The sequence below is a fragment of the Gopherus evgoodei genome, chromosome 15 (assembly GCF_007399415.2).
Source record: "Gopherus evgoodei ecotype Sinaloan lineage chromosome 15, rGopEvg1_v1.p, whole genome shotgun sequence".
Classification (NCBI taxonomy): domain Eukaryota; kingdom Metazoa; phylum Chordata; order Testudines; family Testudinidae; genus Gopherus; species Gopherus evgoodei.
In genome coordinates this window covers 29,242,035-29,269,271 of record NC_044336.1, presented here as the reverse complement: position 1 = coordinate 29,269,271, position 27,237 = coordinate 29,242,035, and the positions used below count along the sequence as shown (strand labels likewise).

Below are 27,237 nucleotides of genomic sequence, written 5' to 3'. Positions count from 1 at the left end.
CATATTTGACTCTTCTGTGTTCCATTGATTATCATTCCACTATGATACTATTATATCAGTATTCTCATTTACTAGGCACTCAAGTTCATCTTAGTATTGAGGTTTCTCGCATTTTTACACAAGTGCTTCTAAAATGTGTCACTATGGAGTTGTCTGCCTCCCTGTGATGTAAGTGAAGGGGACTCCGGCTGGTTTCTCTTCAGTTCCTACCTGTACTTCATCAGCTTCTAGCCCCAGCTCGTGCCATCTCCGCCTTCTGCTGCTAGCTCAGCGCGGCCCCTTCAGGGCAGACTTAAGCTCTCCCTGGGCCAGGGCTGGCTGGCGGGGAAGTGTCACTTGACGCCTCTCCGCTCCAGGAGCCGCGGCGTGGGGCAGGGGTTGGGGCACACCTCCTGGAGCAGCCGCCGCCGCCCCGCCCCGCAGGGACCTGCCTCTCGGAGCTGGGCGGGTTCTAGGCTGAGGCACGGCCTCCTGGCCACAGGCTTAGGGAGGTTCTAGGCCTGGCGGGACTCCCCAGCGCGAGGGGGTGGGGGAGGGGCTCCCCCGCCACCCGCGGGGAAGGTACAAACTGCTGGGGGGGGGGGGCGCCTTCCGCAGCCGGCGCTGAGCCCAAGCGCTTCACTGCGCAGGCGCCATTAGCGCATCGCTCCGCCCCCTGGCCGGCTGCTAGTTGCCCGCACTGTCCTGTAACCCAAAGTACTTTCTTTACCCGGAAATAACTGCTCTGGCCCGGAAGTGGGCATCCGCGACTCTGTAGCCGGAAGCGGAAGTACAAGCTTTGGCTCTGTAGCCGGAAGCGGCCGGCGTCCTGCAGCCGTCATGGCGGCTGGCGGGAACCTGAGCCGGACGGAGCGGAAAGCGGCAGCCCGAGCTGAGATTCTGCAGCAGGAGGAGCAGCGGGACCGGCGCAGACAGGTACCGCCTCCTCCCTTTAGCCCCGGGTCCCTAGTCGGACTCATACGCCGCAGCGCTGTCCTACCCCGCCTCGGGTCCCGTCCGCCTAGCTGCTCCTGGTTCCTCTCGGGCGGGCGCGGTGGGTGACCCGTGTCTTTGCTCTCCGGATGCCAGGTGTCCCGGATCCTGAAGAAGCCGGTGGCGGAGCGGAACCCTGAGGAGAGCCTGCTCCTGAGCGAGTGTGAGGATATCGTGCGGGAGCTGGAGCGGCGGTGCAAGAAGCGCGAAGGGCTGCGCAGGAGGCAGGAGGAGGTGGGTGCTCGCGCGTGCTGGGACGTTGAATGCCCCTCTTGCGGACCCCGCTATAATCATTGTTATGTAATGAACCACTAAGCCACGTGAGCACATCAGACCTCCGCTCTCCCTTGGATCCCTGTCCACTTGCCCTGCCACTTCAAAGGCATAGTCCTAATCTTCAAAGCTGCTAAGGATCAGGACCCTGCATGTCTCTGGCACTATGAGGATCACAGTACCTAGAGCAAAGCATGTGAGAGCTGGAAAATTCTCAGTTGAGAGGAGTCAGGTATGGAATGAAATTCCAGACTAGACTAGCGAGTCTCAGGTCTAACCTTTGGTAAAAGTTTCCACCATAACTAGAATGATGCAACAAATATTTTTTCATTAAAGAATAAAGTCAGCCGCAAACAGAGCTTCCTCTAACCAAAAAAGGGAAAAGAGGCAGACTCTGGTAAGGACTTCCATGTTGCTTACGGAATTCTTGTTGCATGAGCTCCACTAGCATAATGAGAGTGGCAGTAAAAAAAAAATAAAAATGGAGGATAGTTTCTGTAATCTGTAGAATTAGTCGGAGGGGGAAACTGTCAGAAAATGGATCAAATTCAGTGGAGAATTGTCCTTCTGGGAAAGGACATCTAAAGGTGTCACCGTCTAGGAGACTTCTAACCCACCAGCAAGGTTTAATAGTCCATGTCAATTATTTTCTATTCAGAGAAGAAATTGCTCCTGACTGGCTTTATATGCCAACTCTTCTCCCCACTCCCCCTGCCCTTCCCTAGGATGAGACACTGCAACTTCCAGGTATGCAGAATGAGAGCCAGGGAGTCAAACTGGTATTTATTTTGGTTTGGTTCGGTTCAGGTTTGAGTTCAATTGTATTAAATGTGTTTGGGTTCTTTTCTGGTTCAAGCCATCAAAAAATCCAAAAAAACTTCAGTTACAGATCCAAACTAGTTCAAATCAAATTTCAGTCTGATTTAAATTTAAAAAAAGACCTGAAACTGTTTTGATTAACTTTTACATGAGTTTTCCTAGTGTTCTTGTGCTGTCAATAGCATTTTTTTTATGAACATGTTTGAGCAAACTAAAATAACATCTTGTAAGATTTTCTGTGTTGTATTGGACCTGTGCGGTGAAAGGATACTTTTGAGGCCTGAAAATGTTCTTTCACTACTCACTTATATTTCTGGAACTGTAAATTGATTCATCTTTGGCATGACATTCTTATGATGTTTTCAGTAGTTTAATAAGATATATTTCTTAATGAGATGTGGCTCATCTGCAAATGAATCAAGAATTGTCCTAATCCTTTTTTTGAGCTTTTCTTCACCCATATATCTCTTTATTTTTGGAGATTTCATGAGCTTTAAGAACAAGTTGCAGTTTATCATCCAGTCTTTCAGTTTCAGATGTGTCTGATATTCTGTTACAAAATTATTTTCTATTTCTGACTGAAACATTTCCGTTTTCATTCATATTTCGCTTAAATTAAATTTTACTTTGACTTTGTCGTCTTGTGACAGTAGGCATTGATATATAGGATCAAGGTATGCACATGAGAAAACAATATCCTTTTCAAACAATTTTTTTTCTAATTTTTTTAATTGAAGCCAGTAAGGATTCAGTAAAAAGAGAAGAGATAGAAGGGAGTTAACCAGCAATTTGCATGAGTGACACACTGCACCTTAGAGAGATTGCTGTAACTTCCTTGTCTTCTCTTTAGGTTTGTGATGAACCAGAGGAATTAAAGAGAAAGGTTATTGAGCTGGCTGCAGCTGTCCAAAGTGCGAAACACCTGGTCATCTATACAGGAGCTGGGATCAGCACGGTAGGGTTGAATGGGATAAGTGTTTAAGGCTGCTGGAGTTCCTTCAGCAGTGTTTCTATGCCATAAATTCTAGAGAGATCTTTCTTGGCTAGTGAGTGGATTGCATGAGGCCAGGAAGGTGTGTAAGCAAAGTATTAGGAGTCCTAGGATCCTGACTGAGATTGGCCCACGGTTAGGGTCTGGACGATGGGCAGGACACCTTCATGTTTGTGTCTCAGAAAGGCACTTGTTGGTCAGGAGAGGCTGAGGCTCTGATGCGTACAAAGCTATTTGTCAGAGCCTTTCTGGGATAGTGTGAAGTGCTAGGCAGCAGCCAAGATCACTGTACAAAGAATGTCCTTTTTGATCTGATCAGTAAGGCCACTCCTTCAGATTTCTCTTCAAGACTGACTTCTGTCCTATAGCCAATAAGAAATTGTCCAGTTAATGATGGCTAGGTTGAAGGGAAGATAGGTCTAGCAAGCACTTCATACATTTTAAGTTATAAATATCTATAAAAATGGTCTGCCTTTGTAGTCCCTTGTGGGAGAAGTGGGCATTGAAGTCAGGCACTCTTCGCCTGAGTATGTCACTTATCACTTTTGATTGTGAAGTTTTTGAAGCAGGAACCATATTTTCTTCTCTTTTTCTACAGTCCCTATCAGAATGGGGCATGATTCAGACTGAGGTGTCAGGATGCTACTGTGCTATAGACATTGGTGCTGTAGAATGGCCAGCATAGGCCAGGAAAGATGCCACCATATCTGGAGGAACTATGGAAAGATTCAGGAATTGAGTTATTTGTGGGGAAATAGGAAATACTGAGGGGGGGGGGGGGAAGTATCAGAAATTATATCAATTATGCGAGGGAGGAGAATACTAGGGATGTAATATAAAAATGCCGAAACTGAACGAATGGGGCAGATGGACAGAATATTGCCCTGTGAAGGATGATGATTCTGGATGAATTGTCGGAGTGAGTTCAAACAAGTGAGACAGACCTGTATGAGAGAGGGCTGATGAATTTGTGGGGAATGTAGGAAGTGAGAGTCGGATAAACTAACAAGGCTGGACTGGTCGTGTGGGGAGCATTCTCAGCAGGTCTAATTTTCCTTTTGTTTCTCCTGTAATGAAGGCAGCTTCAATCCCTGACTACAGGGGTCCTAATGGAGTTTGGACATTACTGCAGAAAGGGAGGAGTATCAGGTAAGCAGATGACATTCCTAAGTTTTTAACTTCTGCTCTAATCGGGTGACAGTCTTGGCAAACCTCCCAAGAGTATCTTTCTGGGCTGCACAGCAGAAAGTGAAATCTGAATGTGGGATTAATCGATCCTCTTCTGTTCCTTTCCTTTCCATTTGCCAGGGCTACAGATCTGAGTGAAGCGGAGCCCACACTCACCCATATGAGCATTGCCTGCTTACACAAGCACAACCTGGTAAGGTCCTAAGCTCACTAGTGCTCTGGTACCTGGATCTGAAGGGAGAGACTGGAAAATCAATAGGGACTCATTGCTGGGGGTGTTCCTTGGGTTACTCTTGCTTACGGAAGGAGGCCAGATGTCCACATGGAAACAGCAGAATTTGTGCTCCTGTAATAACCTAGTGTCTTATTGGTGTAACCAGGGTGAAAGTAATATAAAATTCTTACTGGTACGGGGGCCTGGAGTGGGCCCCCAGAAGGGGCGGGGCTGGAGGGGGTCAGCCTCCCCCAGCCAGCCCATTCTCACTGCATGGCTCACACTGCCTGGGGCTCCGGTGGTGATTTAAAAAGGCCCAGGGCTTTGGCCGCTACCCTGATAATGGCAGCGGCCTGGAGCCCTGGACCCTTTTTAAATTGCTGGCCGTGGGGCAGTTGGCCTTTTTGCCCCACACCCCGTCAGCCCAGGGAGGGACAATTATGCACTTTAAGGTTGTTGCCCCTCTCTCCCCCGCCCCACATCACTGCTGCTGACTTGGGGGAGAGAGGGCAGCAGTATTAATCTGCTGCTGTGGCAAAGAACCCTCCGGCAGCGGTTTAATGTCACTGCATATGGGCTGGTACCAGCTTCTTACTGATACGCTGTGCCAGCCCGCTTGCACCCCTGGATGTAACTCCCACCCTTTGCAGCAGCACCTTTTCCATAGCTCCCCCCTCCTCCTGCACTTTTTTATAAACCTGTTACTGTGGGTGGGTTGATAGTGATAACTCCTAGCAGAGCTTTATTTAGCAGTGGGAGCCATTTAACTTCTGTCATAAATGTGTGATAGTTTCTGTGTCTTCTCAGTCATTTCTTTCCCACTCTGCTTGGTCTCTGCCAACTGTGCTCAGATTCTGGGGTTGTACTGAGATCAGTCTGTTTGCATCCAGAGTTCTCTGCCATGTCAGCTCTGCTTCCTTCCTTCCAAGGTACAGCATGTGGTGTCTCAGAACTGTGATGGGCTCCACCTACGGAGTGGGTTACCCCAAGCAGCAATATCTGAGCTTCATGGAAACATGTACATAGAGGTGAGTAGCCAGGGCACAAGCTTGCTATTCTGTGGGCTCATGTGGGTTGTAGGTTGTAGGCTGCTGGCCTGTCTCCCCAGTCCATGAAGGATTAAACTCTGCACCTGGGGTCCGTTCAGGCCCTTTCTTCAGAGCACCATTTATTGGTTGCACTGACAGTCTTTAGAAAACCCCCAAATGAAACAGTTTAGCATAAATCCAGCAGCTCTTCCTCAGTCCTCCTATAGACAATCTGCCTAGGCATATCCCTGCAATGGGAACTACCCTACTTCCTGTAGCTCCCACCTAGAAAGCGAGCTCTTTCAGTCTTATAGGAATCAGGTGCTCATCAGGCAGTCACCTGACCTCCTTACCAACTGGGTCTGAATTCCCTACCAGGGCGAAACACCTAGTGTTAAAGGGGTTGTGCCTCAAACCAAGGCTAACTGATGCAAGGCCCCTGGCAAACCTCCCTGTTGCATAACTGCATTTCCTTGCTTCCTTCCTGCACAAGGTCTGTACTTCCTGCACACCCAATAGAGAATATGTGCGAGTGTTTGATGTGACGGAGCGCACGGCCCTGCACAGACATCATACAGGCAGGATGTGCCATAAGTGTGGGGCACAGCTGAGAGACACAATCGTCCATTTCGGGGAGAAAGGGACCTTGAGGGAACCTCTGAACTGGGAAGCAGCAACAGAGGCTGCGAGCAAAGCAGACGTGATTCTGTGTCTGGGTTCCAGCTTAAAGGTAACTGTAGACGCTCAGTGAAGACTGTTAGCAGCATTCTTCTTTGGTGATGCACCCTGACGCGGAGCAGTCTCCTCCCAAACATCCTGGTGTCAGGCCTCGCCCACCACATGTGATAAATCCTGGTGCCGGGTAGTCTCTCTTCTGACTCCTCCCTCATCCCCTTCCTGGTAATAAATTCCACCTGCTCTCACAGATATATTCTAGCATTCACATCTGCCTTTAGCTATACTGACAGTCTCTATTTTATGCCAGGTTTTGAAAAAGTATCCACATCTTTGGTGCATGAGCAAACCCCCCAGTCGCCGTCCAAAACTCTACATTGTCAACCTGCAGGTGAGATGTTAAAAAATGGGAAAAGCCTCATGTGAAATAATTCTGCGCCTACATCCTGCTGTACAGGGGAAGCTGGAATTCATACCCACAAAAAGTCTGGGAGCTAGTGTGAATTTGAGCAGGGGACAGGCTGGGATGTGGGTCCCCTGCCACAATAACAAGGCTGTTAGGTCTGGATAGGGTGCTGTGCAGGGATCATACAAGGGTTGCTCATTCAACCTGTCTGGATTTTTATCTTCACTTCCTTGGCCTCCCACAGTGGACTCCAAAGGATGATCTTGCTGCCCTGAAACTACATGGGAAATGTGATGATGTTATGAGATTATTGATGGAAGAACTTGGTCTGGAGATCCCATGCTATGACAGGTGAGGAGCCTCAGTCCTGGTGGCTGCCTCATGTTTACCAACAATAATATTAATCTATTTCATAGCGAACTCACCCCCTGCTTCACTTCCCTCCTACAAAGAAAGTCACTTCTGCCATCCTCATTTTACAGATGGGAAAACTAAGGCACAGAGAAGGGAAGTGATTTGCTGACACAGGGATTATCATGGGGAAATTCCAAATTCCCAGGCCTGTGCTGAGACTGCACCCTTCTGTGTCTGTTTACTGCAGAACATTCCTCTGCCTGTTCAATATCTTTTAATATTTGTAGCTTAACAGTGATTTTCATCTGGGTAGATATGGACCCAGAAGGCACTGTCAACAACTACTGGCAGAGGTGGGGCAGTGAGATGTTTGCAATGGCAGAGCAGTCCAAAAGCCTGTCTTCCAGGGGAGGGCACAAGAGGTGATTTTAGTCACATAGCTGCTTCTCTGGACTGAGTGAATACTAGCTGCTCACTGGCTACATCCAAGATGGAGGAGTGTAATTTTCAGCAGTGGGTTCATTCCTCTGTGTGGTAGTGCTGAATTCCCCAGCAGCAGGCTGAGGAGCCTTTCTTACACATCTGTCTTGTTTTGGTAGAACAAAGGATCCTATCTTCTCTCTGGCTATTCCCCTTAGCCCTGATGAAGAAGGCAGTCACAGTCGGAGACCTGTGGCACCGCCATGGAGCCTGGAGGAGGCACAGATGCAAGAGCAGGAGCAAGAGCCAGCTTCTCAGCTCAGCCTCTCTCTCTCGGGTGGCTGGTTTGGCAGGGGTTGTGCAAAAGGCTCCAAGAGGAAAAAAGTAAATTGACTTTGTAAATTGCCATTTGAACACTATTTTTATGGAAATACATCAGCTGCTGCCATTCAGGATGGCTTTGCCCTACTGTTGTAGACTCAGCTGGGTTTGCCATGGATTGCACACACAGACTCTGCTGGTCTGAGGTGGGGGCAACTGGAAAAAACTGCAGGAGCCATATTTTCATGCAACTCTTTACTACGGGACGACAAAGCTCAGAGGACAGCTGGCTGTTGGGCAAGGGGGCTTGCAGTCTGAAACCTTTCCCTTAAGCTCAGCACTGGCAGGCTGGTGCACCTGCTGTTTCTCTGCCTCGTGGGGTTCTTTTTGCCAAGTAAAGAAAGCCTGGGCTCTCCTGCGGGTCTGTGACTGGCTGGTGGGGGTGACCCGGGGCTGGCTGCAGGAGCCCGCTGGCGTCCTGCCGGGGGCTGGGTGCGGCTCTGAGGTAGCCCTGCGCGGCATGGGGGAGGGATTCCTGCTGGGGGCATGTGGCCGCGGCCTTGCCAATAAAGCCGCTCCGCCAGGGCCGGCCCCGCCCCGCTGGGGGTGTGGTCACGTGGTCTCGCCATGATGGCGGCCCCCTGGGCCGGTCTGTCCCCGCCCCCGGTCAGGTGACTGAGGCGGCTGCGGCCGGTGGCGGCTCCGGGCGTGGGGTCCAGGACTCGTCCGAGATGCTGAGGAACGGAGCGGCCGAGGCGTCCGCCAGTCCCGCAGGGGGCAGCGCCGCCGCCCACAGGCCCGTTCGCGTCTGGTGCGATGGATGGTGAGCGAGGCCCCGTCACCTGGGAGACGGCGCCGCGGCCCAGGCTCCCTCTGCCTGGTCCTGGACCCGCCGCCGCCGCCGCCGCGTCCTCAGCGGGGCTGCCCAGCGGCCTGGAGCTCCTGAAGGCCCGGGCCCGGCTCCACATGGGGCCAGGGTGCCTGTGAGACAGGCTGGGGAGAAGCGGCTCGCACTGTGGCAAGGTTTGATACCCTGCCTGGGGAGAAGGGAATCAGCCCTGTCTCAAGGCGGCAGGTTGGCCGGTGCGGGCCTCAGGGAGCTGAAACTTCCTTCTGCGCAAGCGGACCAGTGGTGTCCGTGGGGATCCAATTTCTGGTGTGACCAGGGACCCAGGGATGTGCCGTGAATTGAATGTCCTGTATCAGAGGGTAGCCGTGTTAGTCTGGATCTGTAAAAAGCAGCAAAGAATCTTGTGGCAGCTTAAAGACTAACAGACATATTGGAGCATGCATATGACGAAGTGGGTATTCACCCACGAAAGCTCATGCTCCAATACGTCTGTTAGTCTATAAGGTGCCACAGGACTCTTTGCTGCTTTTTGAATGTCCTGGACATAAGATGCAACTGTTCGGGGGGTGGCTATTGTCTCTGTAATACATGCTCTCAGAGGAAGAGATGGCATCAGGTGGGTAGGTGCAGTTTTGCAGTCATCTGAACTCTTGGTTGGACTGTTTTTGCTGGGTTCTCAAGCAGAGATGTCCCTTTGGGGTGATATCAGGTGAGACCAAGACTAGTCTTTTTCAGAAACCTGTCTCTGTACCAGGTGCTCCAAAAGGAGGTGCAGGAATCCATCTAGCAGACAATTCTGGAATAATCTGCCCATAAGTTGGATGATTTATACCCCAAAGCAGGAGAGTTTATCCTTTCTATATGTTATATAAAGAAAGAGAGAACATAAAACAAGTTATCTTGAGTAATATAACTGGGTGTTTTTGTTAGTCTGTTGCACTCCCTGTCCTGCGTCATTAGAAGGACTTTGGAACTTAAACTCTCCTGTCAACATCCATCTTCTTGTCAAGGCCATCGTGCAAAGGTTTTGCATGCTCACCTGAGTTACTCCTTGAATTTCAGGTGTGTGTGTGTGTGTTTAATGGCCCTTATTTTCAAATGGGCAGGCTGAGCATAGGCAGTTGTTGGATGCAGCAAAAATGCATTCCTGTAAGCAGTGACATGAATGTGTGAGCTGGCTAGAATGACCTGGGTTCTGCATGCCAGTCTTATCTTTGCTCTTACCTTCCTTAGTTGTGGAGTTTGATCAGTCCTCTGTGCAGCATTCCTGCGTTTGTGGGTTACTGTGTTCTGGAGCCTTCACTTGAGAATTGCCTCTCTATATCCCCATTTATCCTGTGCTGTAGAGTTTCAGGGGTCATCTGCCAAGATGTGCTCATAAGCACATGTGTCTTCCTATGCATCCAAACAGTTGGGTCTGACCACAGAAATGGAATACCGTCCCAAAATTCCTTCTCTTCTGCAGGGACCTGTTGATGAAGCTTTGTGCTGGTCTGGAGAACTTTGGTTAGTCTTTTGGCCAGACTTTTAGTAGCTGATTTTACTAGTTGTTTCGATAAGCGGTAGCAACCAACGACCCTACTCAGGAATGCAAGACATGGTCTCTACTTTAATGAGGTCATTATCTAAAATGGCAATACACCTTCACAGGAGAGGGATACATCTTTTAAACATGATTATAATAATGAATTATCATTAACTAAATATACCTTCCTTTCAACTTGTCTTTGATTTGGCTAATTACTTGTAGAGACCATAGAAGCAATGGACCTGGAGGAGGGATTTGAAAGAGAAGAGAGATGAGGTCTTGAAGATGAATTTGGGAAGGGTGTCTCCTGGGTGGAGGGGGCAGCATGGACTTCAAGTGTGGGAGAAGCAGGCATTGGCAGATTGAAGGATGGGTGTGGGGGTGACTTGGTGTGAGTTGAGAAGAGAGTCATGAAAGGCCTTGAAGGCTAGTTGTGGTATGATCCTGGGCCATTAAAGCATTCCTGGGCAGGATGGATGATTTAAATTAAAGCAATTTAAATAATAATTTAAACAAGCAGAAAACCTTGATTTAAGTCACCAATTGTAATTGTTTGCATTTGTACTACTTAGTTATTTTCCTAAACAAGGTTGATTATCATTGGTTGATAACCATTAAAACACGTTGATTTGTGCTAACCCAGAAGATATAAATAATGTATATACACACAATGTATCAGCAGTTTTCAACCTTTTTCGTTTGTGGACCCTCAAAAAATGTCAAATGGAGGAGTGGACCTCTTTGGAAATCTTAACATAGTCTGTGGACCCCAGGTTGAAAACCATTGACATAGATCAATTATATAGCTTAACTTCTTTGCTTGCAATTTGTGTGAAGTTGTATTTGGACAGAAACTCAAATGCAATTAAAAATGCACAAAAACATCACTTTAAAAAAAATACAACCACCTTAAATGTGCTGGATGCATAAACTTTCTTCTTATCTAAACAACTTTTACATTTAAAACTAGCTAGTTTAGTAATTAGAAGTATTTATCATTCATGAATTGAACTGAATGTTTCCGATCACCTTTGTCCTTCAAGATTTTAGAACTAGTAGTCCTTGTCCTCTTTCACCTAATTTTTATTCATAGCTTTCCTGGTTTCTTCAACTCCAGTTAGTTTTTTAACTTTGAACTAGTAATTGAATTAATATAGTTGAAGAAATTGTAATGATGCAGATATTCCCTCTGCACCGGCAGAAGAGGCTACTGCTGTCAGAAGTTTGGTTTAGCACTTCAATAAAGTGAGATTCCAGATACTTAGCCAGTGACTTCCAGCAGTTAAGTGTTTGACGTTCTTTAAAACTTGGTCGCAAACATGTACTGCCTAATATTTTTTGTATTTAATTGAAATTATTTTAATATTATAAGTTTAGAGGTACAAGGTGGGTGAGGTAATATCTTTTATGGGACCAACTTCTGTTGGTGAGAGAGTCCAGCTTTTGAGGTGACACAGAGCTCTTCTTCAGGTCTGGGAAACTTACTGAGGGTATGTCTTCACTACCCACTAGATTGACGGGCAGCGATCTATCCAGCGGGGTTTGATTGATTGTGTCTAGTCTAGATGTGATAAATCGACCCTCAAGCACTCTCCCGTCGACTCCTGTACTCCAGCTCAGCGAGAGGCGCAGGCAGAGTTGAGGGGGGAGCAGCAGTAGTTGACGCACCGCGGTGAAGACACTTAGATCAGCTTACCGTGGTATGTCGACTTCATCTACGTTATTCATGTAGCTGAAGTTGCATAACTTAGATTCCTCCACCCCTGGCCCAGTGTATATCAGGGCTCAGTGTCACAGCTAAATATAAGTGGGACACATTGTTTAGCGTAAACAGTTAACGTGTATTTCAAGGGACTGTTCATGGTGAAGAGGCCTATTAACACCCCTCTGGATTTATGGCTTATTACAACAATCTTTAACCCATTTAGAGCTAGTCTACGTACACAATGCTCAAGCGCTGCCACGGCAGTGCTTTAACGTGGCTTGTGTTGTCGCGGCACCAGTGCTGGGAGAGCACTCGTCCAGCACTGTGTTTAAAAAAAATAAAAATAACACACCTCCATGAGGGGCACAGCTACCAGCTCTGGTGCTCTGTCTACACTGGCGCTTTACAGCGCTGAAACTTGCTGCGCTCAGGGGGGTGTTTTTTCACCCACCTGAGTGAGAAAGTTGCAGCACTGTAAATCGCCAGTGTAAACAAGCCCTAAGAAACTCCTGCCCACACTGCCTCCCTGCCTCCTTTCTTTCCTCCTACAACTAGAAGTAGAAGAAGAGCTCTGTGTAAGCTCAAAAGCTTCTCACAAACAGAGGTTGGTGCAATAAAAGATATGACCTCATCCACCTGGGACCAACTCGGCTACAACAATAATGCATGTAATAAGTTTAGGCATTAGTCAATTTCAATTTTATTTTTAAAGGTTTCTTTCGAAAAACAGAACATAAGAACAGCCATACTAGGTCAGATCAAAGGTCCATCTAGCCCAGTATTCTGTCTTCCAACAATGGCCAATGCCAGGTGCCCCAGAGGGAATGAACAAAACAGGTAATCATCAAGTGATTCATCCCCTGTTGTCCATTCCCAGCTTCTGGCAAACAGAGGCTAGGGACACCATCCCTGCCCATCCTGGCTAATAGGTCCATCAATGGCTATCTTCCATGAACTTACCTAGTTCTTTTTTGAACTCTGATAGTCTTGGCCTTCACAACATCCTCTAGCACAGTTCCATAGATTGACTGTATGCTGTGTGTAGAAATAGTTCCTTTTTTTTGTTTTAAACCTGCTGCCTATTAATTTCATTTAGTGATCTCTAATTCTTGTTATATTTATTTACTTTCTCCACACCACTCATGATTTCATAGATCTCTATCATACCCCACCCCAATCATCTCTTTCCAAGCTGAAAAGACCCAGTCTTATTAATCTCTCCTCATATGGAGGCTCTTCCATACCCTTAATCATTTTGTTGCCCTTTTCTGTACCTTTTCCAATTCCAATATGTCTTTCTGGAGATGGGCGACCAGATCTGAATGCAGTATTCAAGTTGTGGGGGTGCTGTGCATTTGTATAGAGGCAATATATTTTCTATTTTCTTATCTATCGCTTTCCTAATGATTCCCAACATTCTGTTCACTCTTTTGACTGCCGCTGCACATTGAGTGGATGTTTTCAGAGAACTATCCACAATGACTCCAAGATCTTTCTTGAGTAGTAACAGCTAATTTAGACCCCATCATTGTATATGTATAGTTCGGATTATGTTTTCCAATGTGCCTTACTTTGCATTTATCAGCATTGAATTTAATCTGCCACTTTGTTACGCAGTCTTGTGAGATCCCTTTGTAACTTTTTGCAATCTGCTTTGGACTTACTATCTCGAGTTTTTGCATCATCTGCAAATTTTACCACCACTGTTTGGCCCTTTTTCCAGATTGTTTATGAATATATTGATCAGTACTGGGCCCAGTATAGATCTCTGGGGACACCATTATTTACCTCTCTCTCCATTCTGAAAAATAACCATTTATTTGTACCCTTTGTTTCCTATCTTTTAAGCAGTTGCTGATCCATGAGAGGACCCTCCCTCTTATCCCATGACTGCTTACTTTACTTAAGTAAAATAATAAACATGTATTTAATTTTTAAGATTTGTATTTAAATAAAATCCAATTTTTAAAATCATTTTTATTCACCCTGGTGTGCACACACATGAACACCTGAGCTCTGGAGCCAGCCCTGCAGGGTGCATTCCACTGAGGAACAGTTCTTGGAGAAGATGCTCCAGGACTGTCCCTGCTATTTCTGTCTCTTAGGTGTTTATAGGGCATTGGTCTTTGTCTTTGTCCTGTACTGGGAACTGAATGGGGCTTCCTCGAGGCTTCAGTGTACCACCAGCTCCTATGAAATTCCTTTTAATTGTGAGACATGATAAAACCAGGGAAGAGTCTAAGTCCTCCCTGTCTTGCTTGGATCTTTGGGCACCCAAGTTCTTACCTTCTTTTGCCACAGTGTGTGTGAGGGAGAGGAAATTACTTCTGGATCTCCTCCGAGGTGTCACAGGATAACAGGCTTCTTCAGTCATGTGAGGAGCAGAGCTGGCTGATGGAATGTAGCCTCTGGTAACATTAGCACTGATTTGCCCTTTGTGTGGATGACACACTGTGGGCTCCCTTAGTAGCCCTGTTCCTCCAGCCAATTTATTGCAGAGTGATAATACAGCTTTCTGGTCTAGGTTAGCTGCATAAAAGTGACTACCAGAGATTCAGCTGCTTGGAGACTTTAACCTTTTGAATCTTTTTTGTGGGGAAGGAGTGAGTGAAAGAGGGTCTTTGACTGCACTGCAGGAGGATGATCAAATCACATCGTTATGCAGCTGAACCCTCTTAATTGTACACTAGGCCTAACACTGACCCTTTGTCTTTCTAGCTATGATATGGTGCATTATGGCCACTCGAATCAGCTGCGCCAGGCTCGGGCCATGGGAGACTATCTCATTGTGGGAGTCCACACGGATGGTAAGAGGCTTTCTCAGTCCTTCATCTCCTGCTGCTGCTAGCGTCAGCCAACAAAATCAGCACTGAGGATGGTGAGCCTGAGGCACAACAAATTGCCAGTTACAGCTCCTCTAGCAGCAACAGAGCCATCAAAGGAGGGATATCTCTGGCTAGTATCCGTCTGGCAGTTGCTATCGTCTTAGTTACCCTTTTGCTTACTGGTAGATAATGTATATAAACATGAGAGATAATTGTCACACTCTACTCAGCACAGGAGAGGCCTCAGCTGGAGTACTGTGTCCAGTTCTGAATGCCACGCTATAGGAAAGATGTGGACAAATTGGAGAGAGTCCAGAGGAGGGCAACAGCAGTGCTCTCCTAACCTATGAGGAAAGCTTAAAAAAAAACACAAAAAAACACCTCAGTATGTTTAGTCTTGAGAAAAGATGATTGAAGGGGGGCCTGATAAGTCTTCAAATATGTTAAGGTCTGTTCTAAAGAAGACTGTAATCAACTGTGTTCTCTGTGTCCAGTGAAGATAGAGCAAGAAGTAATGGACTTAATCTGCAGGAAGGGAGATTTAGGCTAATATTAGGAGAAACTGTCTGACTATAAGGATAGTTAAGCTCTGGAATAGGCTCCCAAGGGAGATTGTGGAATCACCATCATTGTAGGTTTTTAAGAACAGGTTGGACAGTCATCTGTCAGGGATGGCCTAGGTTTACTTGGTCCTGCTTACATGCAGGGGTCTGCACTTGTTGACTTCTTGAAGTCCCTTCCAGCCTTATATTGCTATGATTCTATGAAAGACTTCACAGTCCAGAGCACATGGGACTGTTTCTACAGTCTGGCCTATACTAGAAAACCTTGCACAGTGTAGCTTATAATAATACCCATCTCTTATGTAGTGCTTTTTCTCTTTAGATCTCAAAGCACTTTACAAAGGAGGGCAGTATCCTTACCCCCACTTTACAGATTGGCAAATCCCTTCCCCTTTCCTGTGCCTCAGTTTTCCTAAGGTCACCATGAGGCCAGTGACAGAGCAGGAGTAGAGCCTAAGTCTCCTGAGTCCCAATGCTGGGTCTAACCATTGGTCATACTGCCCCCCTTAAACAATTAAGTCTACTAGTCACACAAGTGCAAACTCCCAGCAGAGATACCCTTAAACCAATTTACTGTACTCAGACTGTGCTTAAAATAACTTATCTAACTGGTGTACGTGTGTCTATTTGGGATTTGCACCCGTGTGTTCAGATAGATTTTTAAATTGATTTCATTACAGTGGCACTCGTTTTCCACCATAGACCCGGCCTTGTCTGGGAGTGCGGATCATTCCTGACCCTCTGTTACTGGCATTTGGATTCCCCCAATGCCTTGGTAACTGTCTGCAGGGTGTCTGCCATCCCTAGACTCTAGAGAAATCCATGTGCAGTGACTTGGTGCCCAAGCCACATCTCTGAGTGAAACTAATGGATACAAAGGGAATTCCCTTCCATGGGCTGCCAGGGAGCCAGACCCACTCACTTTCTAGCTGCTGAGAACTGCAGGGTAAGAGCAGGTAGCATTTTGAGGCATGGATCACCCTTCCCTCAGATTGGATTTTGGGATGGGTTCTTGTTACACACCTACAAAATGGGTCTAAGGTAAAATATGTTCAGGCCTGTTATGGAGTCAGTCAGACCTCACTCCTGCCCTCTGTTCCCTTCTGGGCTGGGCTCCCATACACCAAGCTATGGTTTTGTGGACTGTCCCCATAATGGGGCTGCCCTGGGAACTGGGGCTCCTGAGGGGACTCTTGGGGAATTGGTGGAATTGCCTCTATAGCGGCACTGTGTGTGTGTGTGTGTCTCTGTCTGTGTCTGTGTCTCTGTCTGTGTCTCTGTCTCTGTCTGTGTCTGTAACTGGCTTTGTTTTCTTTGTTATCCAGAGGAGATTGCCAAGCACAAAGGACCACCTGTCTTTACCCAGGTGGAGAGGTACAAAATGGTGCAAGCTATCAAGTGGGTGGATGAGATTGCCGTACAAGCTCCCTACGTCACCACACTGGAAACCCTGGACAAGTATAATTGTGACTTCTGTGTGCACGGCAGTAAGTGTTGTGGGTGCTCTGTATAGCTAAGGGGCCAAATGCAGGGAACGCCAGGTGGGTTCAGGTCTAGTTCTGCTGCACTCATCCCCTCTGTCAGATCATTCACAGCCTCTGTGTGAACAGAAAAGTTCCTTCTCCACCCTCCATGGTATAGCTTCTCCAGGGCACAGTGATGTCAAAGGGGAATATGAAATAAACTAGTTTAACTGGAAATGTGACAGAACAGCAGCAACTCCATGTCTCTGCCAGAGGTTCAGGGCTTTTCCCTGGCGCTAGAGGTCTTTGTTCCTTGCAGTACAGCCTTGTATTCCACCATGTAATACGGGGACGGTATGGAACTGCTTCATACTAGGGCAGGGGGAGATTTTCAGACATTCAGCTACACAGGCTCTTCCCAACTCACAGGTCTGTCTGGGACATAGGCAGGAGCATTATTGCTGCAGGGGGTTGTAATCACTGCTCCCAGAGCCATGATCAAAAACTACAGAACCCCGGGGTTGGAACCCATTCATTTCCCTGTGCTGTGGGACCTGCACTTTCTGGGTGGAGTGCCCTTTTTGGCTGGAGGACTCAGAAAGAAACAGGATGGGAATGCTGAGATGAAGAACTTCAAAAAGATCCCACAAAACTAAGTGATTGGGCAACAAAATGGCAAATGAAATTTAATGTGGATAAATGTAAAGTTATGCACACTGGAAAAAATAACCCCAACTATACATACAATATGATGGGGGCTAATTTAGCTACAATGAGTCAGGAAGAAGATCTTGGAGTCATCGTGGACAGTTCTCTGAAGATGTCCACGCAGTGGGCAGAGGCAGTCAAAAAAGCAAACAGGATGTTAGGAATCATTAAAAAAGGGATAGAGAATAAGACTGAGAATATGTTATTACTCTTATATAAATCCATGGTACGCCCACGTCTCGAATACTGCGTGCAGATGTGGTCTCCTCATCTCAAAAAAAGATATTCTAGCACTGGAAAAGGTTCAGAAAAGGGCAACTAAAATGATTAGGGGTTTGGAGAGGGTCCCATATGAGGAAAGATTAAAGAGGCTAGGACTCTTCAGCTCGGAAAAGAGGAGACTAAGGGGGGGATATGACAGAGGTCTATAAAATCATGAGTGATGTGGAGAAAGTGGATAAGGAAAAGTTATTTACTTATTCCCATAATACAAGAACTAGGGGTCCCAAATGAAATTAATGGGCAGCAGCTTTAAAACAAATAAAAGGAAGTTCTTCACGCAGCGCACAGTCAACTTGTGGAACTCCTTGCCTGAGGAGGTTGTGAAGGCTGGGACTATAACAGTGTTTAAAAGAGAACTGGATAAATTCATGGTAGTTGAGCCCTTAAATGGCTATTAGCCAGGGTGGGTAAAGAACGGTGTTCCTAGCCTCTGTTCGTCAGAGGATGGAGATGGATGGCAAGAGAGAGATCACTTGATCATTGCCTGTTAGGTTCACTCCCTCTGGGGCACCTGGCATTGGCCACTGTCGGTAGACAGATACTGAGCTAGATGGACCTTTGGTCTGACCCGGTACGGCTGTTCTTATGACCTTATTGAGGGGAACCTCCCCAGGAATTTATCTCTGTATATGGTATTGGGGAGACTGTTACTGGAATACTGCATAGCGACTTGCTGTGCACATTGAAAAAATGGAGAGGCTGCAGCAAAAAGCCACAGAGAGAATTTGAAGACTGTAACAATGCCATAGGGAATATTTTTGCTGCAGAAGGTAATTTAGATGACTGGCACCTGGGTTAGATTAGTTTATGTGTGACTTGTCTGTGCTTCTAGGCGTGTGGGAGAGTTTAGGGAGCAGTGCCTGAGTTAACTCTGCAGTGAAGACTCCTTACAGGCAGAGACTTATGGAGCTCAATCTGTTCAGCTTATCAAAAAAGATCAAGAGGTAACTTGATCTCAGTGTGTCAGTAACTTAATGGGGAGAAAATACGAGGTGCCAAAGAACTTTTTAATTTAACAGAAACAGGCAGAACAAGATTTATCAGTGGCTGACAGCTGAACCCAGGCAAATTAAAGTTAGAAAGAAGGCACACATTTTTGACCGTGAGGGTGATTTAACCATTGGAACAAACTACCCAGGGATGTGGATTTGCGATCTGTTGATGACTTCAGGTCAAGACTGGATGCCTTTCTGGAAGAGATACTTTAGTTAGGCATAAGTTATTGGTCTCAGTATGGGGTAACTGGATGAAATTCCATGGACTGTGTTATACAGAAGGTCAGACTAAATGATTTTTAGAATCTATTAATCTGCTTTCCTCCCAGGTCAGGAAAGAGTGGCAAATTCCCAACTGTTCCATGGCATGGAAGAGGTTGGCTGTGTATACACCATGATTTAGAGCAGAAGTATGAAGCTTTTGCTCCTGTTCTGACTTGTGTGCTGGTCACACTCAGCCATTGAGTTCCACACTTCCCCACCAGCTCATTCAGTTTGCACGGGGTGTAGAAGGGGATAGTGCTCTAATGTTTCTGTCTCTCTGTAGATGACATAACACTAACTGTAGACGGCAAGGACACCTATGAAGAGGTGAAGGCAGCTGGAAGATACAGGTAACCCATTGCCACTCCTGTTCTAATCAGACCTGCTGGGAATTCCTGTTTAAATCAGAGGGGGTGGAGCTCAGCTGAGATGCTGGTATCTTCCAGTTGCATCTTCACCTTGTCTTTACTAGCTGTGGTGTGTCCCTGCTGCTTTAGTTGTCCTTTCTTGTGTGGCCTCCAGGAGGCACAGCAGGCAACAGCTGGCTGGCCTCCCATCCTATAGATAGCATGGGGCTGTTCCTGTCCCCAGTGAGCTGTAAGGCATGTGGCACTGAAGTCACGGACTGCAGAAAGCAGTGCTGGGGAGTTGAACAAGGTGAGTCTTCCTGGGAGCTGCACACACTGAGTGGTGAGCAAAGGGTGCAGGAAAGATGCAGAGACTCAGATAGCATGTCACATGGAAAAGAACATTTGCCTATGTGGGGGAAAGGGCCTCTCCCAGCCTCAGCCCCTGATTTGGCAAGTTTCGTGAATGTTCCTGCATATTGAGGGGACCAGTGCTTCTACATCCTCTACTTATTCGTTGCTTGTTTTCTTGCAGGGAATGTAATCGCACGCAAGGAGTGTCCACTACTGATTTGGTTGGTCGCATGTTGCTCATGACCAAGGCTCACCACAGCAACATAGTGAGTCAGACAGCTGTGGGTGGTAACCCTGGGGCTTGGGAATTTCCCAGTGCCTTTGCTTAGCCATTTCCTCATCAGTCACCTTCATCCTGAATGACAGAGCTGAGCTCCACACTGAAACTCCTGGGTCTATTGCACACAATGTTGATGAGTTTTGCAAGCCAGATGTGGGCAGGGCTGGCTGAATCCTCTGCTTATCTTTGCTCAGACATCCGTGAAGTAGGGCCCCCTGAGAGGATAGTGGCTGACACTCTGTGTTGCTGTGCAGGGGACTCAAGGCTTGGTCCCCCTGGCACCAAGAGGCAGCATCGAGGGGAACACACGCCTCTTTCCAGTGACCTCTCTGAGTGAATGACAATCTCTACAGAGACACCATCCTATTCTTGGATGTAGAACAGAATGCCCTGGAGATTCCAGGGAGGAAGCTGCCCCTCTGGGGCCTATGGTTATTGCTGGGTGTTGCCACGTATGGGCAAGATCAGGGTCAGATGCTGAGCCATGCTCTCTCTGGCTTTTGGGCTAGGTCACAAAGTGTGGGTATTAAATGCTGATAAATCAGTTGATGCAGGATTGGTATCTGGTGCCCATCTGGTGCCTAGGCTCCCCTATGCTTTTGCTAGCAGGAGCTTCTTTTGGGCTGAGAGATCCACCTCAGAATCAGCATTCTGATTCTCCACTTCCTCTGTGCAGGATGAAGACCTGGATTACCGGAAGCACAAGGATAACTTTGGGAAGGTGAGTGTGTGGGTTCCAAGCAGCGGGGGAGCCAGGTGGTGCACACATGGACTAGTTGAGAAGGATTCCACATGTGCTTTACAGTCTGCAGTATAAGGTGGTCTTCCTGCCCAGTGACAACCAAAGCAAACCTCCTGCCAGGCCTATAAAATCTCTGCAGTAGCCACGGAAGTGAACAGGTGAGTCTGGAGTGGGCCTGGGAAGCTGGGTGGACAGAGCTGTGTTGTAAACACAGCAGAGGTCTGCAGCACTCATTGAGCATCTTGCTGTGTCTCTTTCTTGCTCATAAGTTCCATTTTTCGCCACTTTTCCATGGTTCCCAGGACCTTTCTCTTGAGCCGTGTTCCCACCAAGGGGAGACGCTGCTCAGTGATGCTCCTTTTAAACTAAGTGTGCTCAGAGGAGATTGGGCATGAGGCATGCTGCACTTAAGTGCACAAATTCAGTTTCATCCCTTATTGGAGCCCTCAGATTACATGTACAATCATAGTGATTTCGTGCTCAGTTCAGAAAAATTGGGACCTGCAGGTCCAACCTTTCACCAGGAAAATGCTCCTGACGCTACAGCAACATTCAGCCTGTCACACTGACATTTCTGTGGCTATTTCTGATGAACAAACTGGTCTGGCCCCCTGGGTTTGTGAAAATGTAGGGTATGTTATCAGACCCCCACACTCCTAATTCTGCAGCTGGAACATTGCCCAGAAGAACTTGCTCCCATGCTCTGGATTTTATCTTGTCCATCTTCTGGATAGACTGGGTCATTCTTTGTTTTTGGGTCATTCTTTGTTTTAAACTTTGTGCTCTTCCAGATGGTCTCTAAGGTATCCCCTTCATCACAGCTGGTCACTGGCTGTAGGATTTGGAGGGTTCCACACTCTCTGAAAGCATCTTGAGACATGCAGGCATCCTATTGATTCATTACATAACATCCCTTCTGTGGGGAATGTTGTCCCTGGGGAACGTCCCTGTTCTTAGCTGAGTTCTCTTCATACTTTTTTAAGTCTTTAGAACTGTTGGCATTGGGTTTCCAGAGTAAATGAAAACGAGCTGGTGATTAAATCTACTCCTGTTTCACAATCCTGCCACACGGTGGGGCTAAAACTCTGTCCTCCTGAATTGTACTCACATTGGACTTGGACATTTTAGTTTATTGGTTTTGGATGCTCTCATTTTAATAATTGGTTTAAAATCCTGTCTTGCCTGATGAAAGGGTGGGTGAGTGGGGGGCTTTGTGGTAGGTGGGGCTAGGGCAAACCCCGTTCTGTTTCATAGAATCATAGGACTGGAAGGGACCTTGAGAGGTCATCTAGTCCTGTCCCCTGCCTCATGGCAGGACTAAGTATTATTTAGACTATCCCTGACCAGGTGTTTGTCTAACCTGCTCTTAAAAAATCTCTCAACCTCCCTAGGCAATTTATTCCAGTGCTTAACCATCCTGACAGGAAGTTTTCCCTAATGTCCAACCTAAACCTCCCTTCCTGCAGTTTAAGCCCATTGCTTCTTGTCCTATCCTCAGAGGTTAAGAGAGACTATTTTTCTCCTTCGTCCTTGTAATAACCTTTACATATTTGAAAACTGTTATCACGTCCCCCCTCAGTCTTCTCTTTTCTAGACTGAAGAAATCCAATGTTTTCAATCTTCCCTTTATAGGTCATGTTTTCTGGACCTTTAATCATTTTTGTCGCTCTTCTCTGGACTTTCTCCTATTTGTCCATGTCCTTCCTGAAATGTGGTGCCCAGAACTGTACACAATACTCCAGCTGAGGCCAAATCAGTGCGGAGCAGAACGGAAGAATTACTTCTAGTTTCTTGCTTACAACATTCCTACTAATACATCCCAGAATGTTTGCTCTTTTTTTTTGCAACAGTGTTACACTGCTGACTCTCATTTAACTTGTGATCCAGCATGACCCCCAGATCCCTTTCTGCAGTTCTCCTTCCTAGCCAGTCATTTCCCATTTTATATGTGTAACTGATTGATTGATTCTTCCTAAATGGAGTACTTTGCATTTTTTCTTATTGAATTTCATCCTGTTTTCTTAAGACCATTTCTCCAGTTTGTCCAGATCATTTTGAATTTTAATTCTGTCCTCCAAAGCACTTGCAACCCCTCCCAGTTTGGTAAATCTAATCCCATCTTGGTTTATCTTTGCCTGCTAAATTAATGTACCAGGCCTAGGCTGCTCTGTTGCTCATCCTCCTTCCCATTTTCTTTCCAGCATCTCCTTATGAGACTAGCTAGCAGAGATGGTTCAGAAGAAGCTGTTGTGTGAGTAAGGGGAGGTGGTCATGCCTGAATACTGAATCCCAGGAAGGAATGCAAGCTGCTGCTAGCCAGGTTTCCTGCTTGTTTTTTTGCCAGCACCCTCCTCCTACAGCCCTGTCTCTCGGGCTACTTATGTGATACCCAGATTTCATTTGAACCTGCTTTGTGCTATTGGGACTGAAACATTATTCTCCTTTGCTTAGGGCCCTAAAGGTCACAGCCCCTGGACTGGAGTCTCACAGTTCCTGCAAACATCCCAAAAGATCATCCAATTTGCATCTGGGAAGGAGCCGCAGCCAGGAGACACCATCATCTATGTGGCCGGAGCCTTTGACCTGTTCCGTATCCTTAGACTCTGTGCTGCCTAGACAGGGATGGGTAGGGAAGGCTGTGGTCTTTGTCTGTCTTACACTTGTCCACTGGAGCAGAGGATTGGGACTGTGCACTGCCTCTTCCTTTTCTCTCTGGAGAGAAAGAGGGGAAGGAACAGGGCTCTTCAACTGATGGCTTTATGGCCTGTCATAGGGAAATGGGCTTGAGAAAATAGCTGCAGCTCCATTTTAGTGATGGATTTACAGCTAACAGGGTTTGGAGAGTGAAGATGGTTGGACCTTCCAAGATCTCCTTTATTCCCTTCTTAAAAGCCACCTGTCACAGTGACCTACGTGACAGCTGTTCAGGGAGTGCTGAAAGCAGCATGCAGTAGGGTCAGCCAATGCTGTGGATCAGTCTGTGAGAATATTTTTCTTACCCTGTTTGTCCAAGTCTCCAGGGCTGGGCCAGCTTCCACAGAGCTTCTAAAGCTATTAGAAAATTTTGGAAGAGGCTGAATAAAATCAGATTAACACAGTGTCTGGGAAGGTGTGTGGGTAGGTGTCCAGAGTTCATGGGAAGAGGGCAGATGCCCAGGACACAAGGGCAGCAAGTGACAAAAATTCCTCAGGTTCCCCATCTCATACTGCAGCTTCTTAGCATCGCTCTCCTCCTCCTCCTGCCCCAGCTGCGATGCTGGTCCCACATCCTTAACAGAAGCCATAGATATTGGGCACGTGGATTTCTTGGAGAAAGTGCACCTGCAGGCCGAGAGACCCTACATCATTGCTGGGCTGCACTTTGATCAGGTCACTATGGAGTGCTGCTTAAAGTCCTGGCAGAGAGCTGTCCTGGCGGCCAGGTCCTCTATGTGGGCTCAGAGCAGTAGGGATGCCTGTTTCATCCTCGTTACAGGGCCATGTTCTCTGAGCCAGACAGATTGTTCTCTGGAAGCTCTCAGGAGAGAGTCACAGTCCTGCACAGTGACAGAATGAGTTTCATGTAGGGAGGGAGAGGGAGAGGGGCAGGGTGGAGGGCTCATCTCTTGCCCTAGTGGTGACTGCTATGTTTTGCCCATAGGAAGTGAATCGCTACAAAGGGAAGAACTATCCCATCATGAACATCCACGAGAGAACTCTTAGCGTCTTGGCATGCAGGGTGAGTGTCTGGCTACAGTTCTGCTTCTTGAATTAGACACTGCTGTCCGGTTCTGCAAACAAAGTGCCTTGGGCTAGGGTTGGTAAATTGACTAGTCAAATATTGTCGATGTCAAACATGGTCAGATGTTTTAAAGCACTGATTTATTAGAACAATAACAAAAGAGTAAGACTTTATGGCCTCCAGTAGGCTTAGCTTTAGACAGATGCATATGCCTAATTACAAAAATCAAGTTACCTGAGTTATTTTAACTCAGAAAAACATGAAACACAATGATATGAAGCTGTAAAAAATGGAAGCATGGCGCCATGATGCAATCAAAACAGTAGGGCTTCGCCCCATCAGGGTATTCCTGCTGGAATATTTGCCACGGTTGAAATATGGTCAAATAGGTGGTAATTGACCAGTCAGGTGACTTTAGCTGACCAGCTTGCCAAGCCACGATGGGCTAGGTTCTCATAAGATGCCTGAGCTAAGTAAGGGCAGGCTTGGTCAGTGCTAGACCACTTGAACATCTAAGTGTTGTGGGAGCCAGTGTTGGCATTCAAGTAGTTGGCATGACTTCTGTCAAGGCATATGGAATCCATGCCTCAGCTTAACGCTATAAAGGTAAAACCAGGGCTATGATGACTTGTCGTTAAAGATCCCAAGGCGTTCTTATGAAGAGTTGGGATGTTAACCACAGTGTCCTGGATAAGCGTTGTTGAGCACTGTAGAAGGGTTGCTGTATTATTTCAAAGAAGTGACTACACTTTGCACTGGTTGAAAGGATTCTTGTAGCACTCTAGGAATCTCTGATTAAAGGAGCACCAGAAATACTTTCCCTGGGTCATTCATCTGTGGGTATGCTGTGTGCATACAACCAGAATTAATGTAGGAAACATGTATGTTTGCTCTTACTTTAGATCCTTTTACACTTAGTTCACATAGCACAAGCACGGTTGCAGTTCTCCAGCAGCAAGACTCTGAAGTACTTTACTTCTATCAGGTTCCTGGTGTCTGCCACTGTGGTGCAAACTCACTGCATATTGGCTCCACCACTAGCCTGTTGCTACCTGGAGAACAATAATGAGGCCCAGGCTCTTTAGAGGAGAGAAAGCGCTTGTATTATGATCACTGCAGTTCCCCTATTAAAATCTCCAAACACACACAACTGAGCAGCTGGCCCACTATTGGGGGATGGGCCAGACTCTGTGTTCTTTTAATCATGCTTGGCTTCTCCTTCTTCAGTATGTGTCCGAGGTGGTGATTGGCGCCCCGTATGCAGTTACTGCCGATCTGCTGGATCATTTCAAGGTGAATGCCAGCTCCTCTTTCATTCTTGGCTGCGTGTGTGTGTGTACGTGAGGTGCTACTTGCTGGACTGTATGTCTGTGCATACTGAGAGTGGGCAGAGCTAAGGACTCTGTTGGCTAAGGTACACTGTGGCATTGGGAAGCACTTAGGGGTGGGGGAGTTGGCACAACACCAGCTAATTTGTGAATGTCTCATCTCATGACTCTGGTGCTTTTGTCAACCTTTATGGGGTGAGCTGTTGGCTTTGGTGTTTCGCCAAGCTGCCCCTACAGTGGGCATAGAATTTGGGGCAGGTCCCCATCTGGTTCCAGTGGTATTGACATGGAGAAGTGGCACTTTCAGAAAGGAATTTATAATAGTGACCATGTGCTCATCTCTTCAGGTGGAACTTGTGTGTCATGGGCTGACTGAGGTGGTGCCAGATAAGGATGGCTCTGATCCATACCAGGTAAGCCTCCAGCAGCCGCCACTGACCCCCTTTATGCTGAATGTGGCATGGCTCCGGTGATACTCCACAGCTCAGTGTGCATGTCAGGTTGTGTGTTGCCCAAACAAGTTCCTGGCAGGTGGCTTTGGCTTCCATCCTCCCTTGATGTAGCTGCAGCATCAGAACCGACAGAACACCCAGAATGGTTCCTTTCCATTAATCATTGTTTTGTTCTGACTTGTTTTGTTGCCTTTATGGTAGAGTGGAAAATCCTCTAATCTCAGCTCTGCTACGCCAGCCTTGGGCAGCCAATCTGTGGCGCACCCAGCTCACTTTCTGCCTTTGCATCCATGCAGCTTGTGGGCTTTCAGCAGAGATTTTCTTTGCTTCCTAAGAGAGGATTCTACATCTACATCTCCCGCCTTGGATTCTGCTCATTGTTCAGTCACTGGGCTTTAAATCCAAAGACCTTGATGTTCTTCCCATCTTAGCCTGCTGTGTTTGTTTTCAGGAGCCCAAGAGACGTGGCATTTTCCGGCTGGTGGACAGTGGCAGCGACCTCACTACAGACCTGATTGTGCAAAGAATCATCAAGAACAGGTTGGCTTTCCTGACCTTCAGGTGGTTCTTCTCACATTTAGCCCTGGATTGATCTCATAACCAGCATCAGGACAAACCATAGTGAACAGACAGGAGGAGGAAGGTTTTGTGGTTAAAGCACAGAATTGGGAGTTAGGAGACCTGGCTTCTGTTCCCAGCTCTGCCACAGATTTATTTTTTAACTTGGGAAAGTCACTTAGGGTCCAATTTCTAAAACTGTACATGAAAATGAGTAGCTTGACTGTCCATTTACATACATGCCCACGTATGTAAATCTGCAGCTGAGCACACACATGTACATACCTTACCTCAGCTCTAAAATTAATGTAGTTCCTACTTCCCAGTGATGCTTTCACTCATTCAGTCTTAAAGCTCTTTTGTGCCCCCTTTGAGTTTCTCACAGAAGCTTGTGTTTTATTTATTTACTGTTCTTATTAACTGTGGAGGAGTAGGAATTCCCCTGCTGTGGGGAACCCATTATGCTATCACCTCTGGCCAGCTGTTGGCATTTTGCACTTTCAAGCCTAAGCCTTTCATTTCCAAGGACATTGGCTAGGGTCATTAGTAAATCCTAGTTTAGTAGTTTTGGCAGAGTGAGCCACCTGTTTTAGGAGGGGCTAAGACTGGAA

General features: G+C 46.9%; 1 protein-coding gene across 6 annotated transcripts in view; it reads left to right on the top strand.

Moving 5' to 3' along the window:
* The first annotated feature begins 650 nt into the window (after positions 1-650).
* The window catches only part of LOC115635342 (ethanolamine-phosphate cytidylyltransferase-like), a 28,634-nt gene continuing 2,047 nt past the window's right edge, over positions 651-27,237 (top strand). The window contains exons 1-20 of one of the 6 annotated variants that reach the window (XM_030533855.1): positions 737-915; positions 1,069-1,206; positions 2,915-3,019; positions 4,134-4,204; positions 4,364-4,436; positions 5,387-5,485; positions 5,979-6,215; positions 6,471-6,551; positions 6,811-6,917; positions 14,463-14,551; positions 16,458-16,619; positions 19,128-19,194; positions 19,727-19,811; positions 20,502-20,546; positions 23,019-23,157; positions 23,854-23,936; positions 24,208-24,285; positions 25,516-25,581; positions 25,964-26,029; positions 26,520-26,608. In XM_030533855.1, the coding sequence (XP_030389715.1) occupies positions 820-915; positions 1,069-1,206; positions 2,915-3,019; positions 4,134-4,204; positions 4,364-4,436; positions 5,387-5,485; positions 5,979-6,215; positions 6,471-6,551; positions 6,811-6,917; positions 14,463-14,551; positions 16,458-16,619; positions 19,128-19,194; positions 19,727-19,811; positions 20,502-20,546; positions 23,019-23,157; positions 23,854-23,936; positions 24,208-24,285; positions 25,516-25,581; positions 25,964-26,029; positions 26,520-26,608 (1,976 nt within the window). In that variant the 5' untranslated portion in view covers positions 737-819. Of the gene's footprint in view, positions 916-1,068; positions 1,207-2,914; positions 3,020-4,133; positions 4,205-4,363; positions 4,437-5,386; positions 5,486-5,978; positions 6,216-6,470; positions 6,552-6,810; positions 6,918-7,519; positions 7,747-8,341; positions 8,485-14,462; positions 14,552-16,457; positions 16,620-19,127; positions 19,195-19,726; positions 19,812-20,501; positions 20,547-23,018; positions 23,158-23,853; positions 23,937-24,207; positions 24,286-25,515; positions 25,582-25,963; positions 26,030-26,519; positions 26,609-27,237 lie in introns of those variants that run through there. The other 5 variants (XM_030533857.1, XM_030533856.1, XM_030533860.1 and 2 more) reach the window with 5 other exon arrangements.